The sequence below is a fragment of the Morone saxatilis genome, unplaced genomic scaffold (assembly GCF_004916995.1).
Source record: "Morone saxatilis isolate NCDOM2014 unplaced genomic scaffold, NCSU_SB_2.0 Contig2, whole genome shotgun sequence".
Taxonomy (NCBI): domain Eukaryota; kingdom Metazoa; phylum Chordata; class Actinopteri; family Moronidae; genus Morone; species Morone saxatilis.
The window spans coordinates 3,645,598-3,650,494 of NW_023339762.1; the positions used below are offsets into that span (position 1 = coordinate 3,645,598).

General features: G+C 39.5%; 1 protein-coding gene across 1 annotated transcript in view; it reads right to left on the reverse strand.

The window, feature by feature from the left end:
- Nucleotides 1–749: 749 nt before the first annotated feature.
- The window catches only part of LOC118330534 (homeodomain-interacting protein kinase 3-like), a 31,479-nt gene continuing 27,331 nt past the window's right edge, over nucleotides 750–4,897 (reverse strand). The window contains exon 19 of the mRNA XM_035665103.1: nucleotides 750–4,890. Coding sequence (XP_035520996.1) covers nucleotides 4,634–4,890 — 257 coding nt within the window. The 3' untranslated portion in view covers nucleotides 750–4,633. The remainder of the gene's footprint in view (nucleotides 4,891–4,897) is intronic.

The following is a 4,897-nucleotide window of genomic DNA, read 5'->3' on the forward strand; positions in this document are numbered from 1 at the left end:
TTATTACTTTATTCTTGTATTATTATTACTTTATTCTCGTAATATTATGACTTTATTCTTGTAATATTATGACTTTATTCTCGCAATATTATGACTTTTTTCTCGTAATATTACAACTTTATTCTCGTAGACCTAATATTATGACTTTATTCTCGTAATATTACGACTTTTTTTTCGTAATGTTATGACTTTATTATCAAAGACCTAATATTATGACTTCATTCTCGTAATTTCCAAAAAATCATCATCATCAACATTATAAGGACTGACTATTAAAGTTAAAACCACATACATAAAGGTGGACTTCATGACAGCTCCCCAAAAGTGAAGCCAAATCATCTCTCTCGCCCCCTGGTGGCTGGTTGCAGTATAGGTCATAAAGCCCGCTGACTCCATGTTAGCAGATGAGAAACACCGAAGTACACGTAAAATATTCTTTTCCCAAAATAGTTGTCCAACACCGCTCGCTGCTGCTCCATAAGCTCATTGCTTTGAACTGAAACTCAGATGTGTGTATTTGTCATATTTACCATGTTAATGTGTTTTTCACAAAAATAAAGTGGCGGCCTAATTAGGTAAAACTTAGGTAAACAGCCACAGAGAAATATTATTGATATCAAATTACTGACATTGATTGAAGCAACATATTTGTCGGCCGAGCCCTTGGCCTCCACTGCTGCGAATGCTTGTTGGTTCACAATCAGACAGCAAAACCTGTTCACGACACGTATAATCAACAGAGACAACAGTGGCTGAAGCAAAAGATCTTTTTTAATTCAAAGTGAATCTTGACATAGTACACCATTAATTCATAATTTGACACTCACCAATAAGAGTCACCAAGAAGGAACCCGCTTTTTGTGACAAAGTACATAAGGCTTGGTCACATTGAAACTCACTGAGAACTAGAGGGGGGAAAAGAAAACGACCGCAAACTGGTAAGACACACATTATTACATCCAAACAATTATCATTTTCCCAGTCCTCATATTGTTGTATATTGCACAGTGCAGTTGCTACATGTCAAACTAGTGTAGCATTTAAGAAAAAATAAAATCAAAAATAAAATCATAAAGCCACACAGATCTACACATATTCAGAACAGTAACAGTTTCAATTTAGCAATCATGTCTACATATTTGTGTCTAAATACAATAAATGTCAACCCGATAATTAGCTGTGGTACAAAATCTACCTAAAACGTGTCCCAGTACCCAAATGAGATGTTCAGACCCATGTTTGTAGAATTGGTAGTTTTGTCCGGGAGGTCCCAGTAAAAGCAGGCCCACAGGGACCACAGCCTTATTCTGAGAGCGGTCTACCGCCTAATCCAAATGTTTTAGGAGTATTTAACAGTCCTCAGGCCTGCTTTGTTACTTAAGGCTGAGCTTTGGATCTGTGACTGTGTGACCCTTTGGTGACTGTGATGATGCAACCGCCAGCGTAAGGCTGCAGGGAGGTGGGATTATCTATCCTAAGCAATCAGCCCAAAGCGGTGGGGGATTACGGACATCACTGAGGTGGGACATGTTTTCATCTCATCACAGGTGCTGAGCCGACAGAAAGCACAGAGACATGGGAATCGACGAGAGAGGCTGCACACCACAGGGTGGAAAAAACAGAACATATTCCTTGAAGTAAAGTACAGATTACTGTGCCGTGACACACACCTATCAGTTATAATTCTAGGCTGCACTCCAGGCTGAACAGTGCATCCTCTCGTTTGTCTAAGGATCGTCAACACAGTAGCATATCAGACGAGTACACAAAATACACCCATTACAAGCAACATAGCAAAACCATTACAATGTAATACATTAAGTAGATGCAGCGTATTACTTCCACCATGACAAAAACATATTTGATCAGTTTCTTGTTATAATGAGAAACTATTTCTCGTTTTATAATGACACTTTTCCTTGTTATTATTGGATACCAAATTCAGTTTTTACAAGAAATGTTTCTCAGAACACGAAACTAAGCAGGTTTTTTTTTTTTTTGGTCACAGTGGCAGCACTATGCCGCCGTAGATGAGGATGGGACAGCTTTGGACCTAAACTTTGAGTATGACTGATGGATAAAGCATTTTGAACGAACCCCTGACTGAAAAACTTGCTGATATCTACCAATGGTAATAGCTGCATACAAGAACTATCAACATCCCAATCACGAAATGAAAGAAAACGTGTATCCATCAGAAATGCAACAAATAACTCATTTGCAAACCAAAAACAGTCTCGAGTTCCACAAATACATTCACGGTGTGAGAATAAAGCTTTGCATTTGTGTGTATTCAGGCCCTATGTGTTTGAGTACTGCACGGTGTTCTTGGTGAGCGCAATAAAACATTCCCTGACTTGTACTTTCTTAGGATTCTGTAAAAAAGATTGTTTTCAGACCTCGTCTTAGTCTAACAAACAAACAACTTTGGGGTTTCGTAATGTAATTAGGAGCTGATCCCCTTAGGATTCTATTCTACAAATTTTTCTGACTGCTGTGATATCAATGCAAGACGTCATCTGTCAGCCACTTGTTTAAAGAAAGGCACTAGTTGTACAGTACGAAGAGTTGCGAATACAGTCCAATAACGGAAATAAAAGCCATGTCATCAGAAGAAAACTTAAAAACGATAATACATCAACGACACACTGGTTACAGAATCCAAGAGTGAACCCAGCCTACGTTTGAAATACTGATGCTAAATGCACACGCACAAAAAAAACACACACACACACACACACACACACACACACACAAAGCAACAGAATAATAAAAAAGAAAACTCATAACTTCCATTACAGCAGTTTACAATCACTTCAAAACAACAAAGCCAATATACAGAGGCACTAGCATATAGGAATAGCATTCAATATACTTTAAAATAAAACTCACTTCTATTGTATCTATGTATCTAGTCGTTAGAACTACAATACAAAAGAAAGAATGCAGGCTAGAATGAGATTAATCCTCTAAATTCACAGCTACGAAGTGGCAGATAATCAGTACATAGCAGCTTATTATCTATACATTCCAAATACAATTTGCCAAACATAGCTCAGAAAAATAAAACCTCAACCTCATTTTTAAAATAGAGATCTCACAATATATTCCAATGTTGATAACTGCAACAGTATGCTGGAGGTGAAAGGAGAAATAGTATCGACCATGCTTCAGAAATGATTAATGAACAGTCTTTGGTGCTGATTGGAGTAAAATACCAGCTGATAGGACAGGTAAAGACAAGGCTCTACTACACACTGGAAATCAAACAAAAACAAAAAAACAAAAAATCAAGGCTATGCATCCACCCTGAAGGAATGTATCAAAACTGAGAAACAGGCTTCAATACATGGACAAAAAGTTTATCTCACACGAATATCTGAAAGAATTACTGATACACCTCTAACACTCATAGCCCCGCAATGATACTGTAAATTGATAGGTTATTTCAAACACTGAGAAGCATTTAGAAGTTAAACATAAAACAAAACTTTTAGTCTATGCCACTCCCAAAAACTAAAACAGAAAATGCATTAATGCAAGTCTAGCCTGAATGCAAAATAATAGAAACACAGCAACCCAGAGGCTTTCTAGATTGTATTGCAGTTACAGTAAACAGTGACAATACTGTTATGAATTAAGTACTATAGTGAATAGAAATCGATTATCAAAATATCAAATCACTCTTTATATACATAAAAAGCTCATTCAGTCAAAGCCCTAAATGTGCAGCCTCTAGCTAAAGTAAATCCATACTCTGAGTTAGAAAGCAAACTGAAGTCCAACATTTGCCAATATTAACACATAACCACAAGCATTATCCTCATATCTATCCAATAAGCCCATTGTGTTCAGAGTCTAGATGTTAAGTGCTGCAAGCCCATTTAAATGTACAATCTATAAGCTCCTGAAGTAACGTCATAGACTCTGGTTTTAAGGCACTGAGAGACGGCAAGTGTAAAGTCCGCCTCAAACAAAGACAGGAGCGTTCGATCCTGGTTAATACAGACTGGGATGGCTTAACAAACAGATCTGACCGGCTAGCACATGCTACAAGGCAACAAAGATAAAGGGAAGGGGAGGCTGAGCGCCCTGACAGCCCTGACAGCAACAACAAATGATTTCCAGCCTCTAATTAGATCATATTCTCTGAACACTACTCAAACAACAAATGACAGGAGGTAATGTGCAAAGGACACATTCTTAATTAAAATTTCCTTATCGTCATCATTTGTGAATTAATTCACTCTTGTGATGCTCTCTTATAAAGCTTTGCAAGTTTAATCAATCACCATTTTTCTCCATTGGCTGACATGTTTTCGCAGGAGGTCCTTCAGAGCTGAAGTTGCTCTGACAATCAAACATGATCACTGACGTGAACCTCCAGATTACAGAGGCTGCATGTCACCATAAAACATTATCTTCAGCATTGTTACTTTTGCTTTTCTTTCTCAATCCCATATGATACTTTGTTATCCAGTCTCCTCTTGTTTACCACATTTTCCTCTTCCTCATCATCACAAATGTCCGTTTTGTGCTCTGCTGCTAGCTCTACATGCCCAGGTCGCAGCACCAGTCCATTTCCCGTTGCTCTTCCTCACCAGAAGGTACTGCTGCGGCCCCGTCCTGCTCCTCAGATATAAGAGAACTGGGGGTGGTGGCTGAGCTTGGTGGGGCTCAGAGGGAAGCCTGTGTAGGCGGCTGGGGAGGCCATGTAAGGGTGAGGAGGGGGGAAGGGAGGCTTGAACTGGTGGGGGTGGTGGGCATAGCCAGGCTGGTGATGTGGGTGGATGGTCGGGGAGGGGAGGAGCCTGTGTGGGTGGGGAGCAGGGTGTCCAGGGTGGTGGGGGTGGGTGCTGATGCCTAGGGTCACCTGGTGAACTATAGCGCCTCCTTG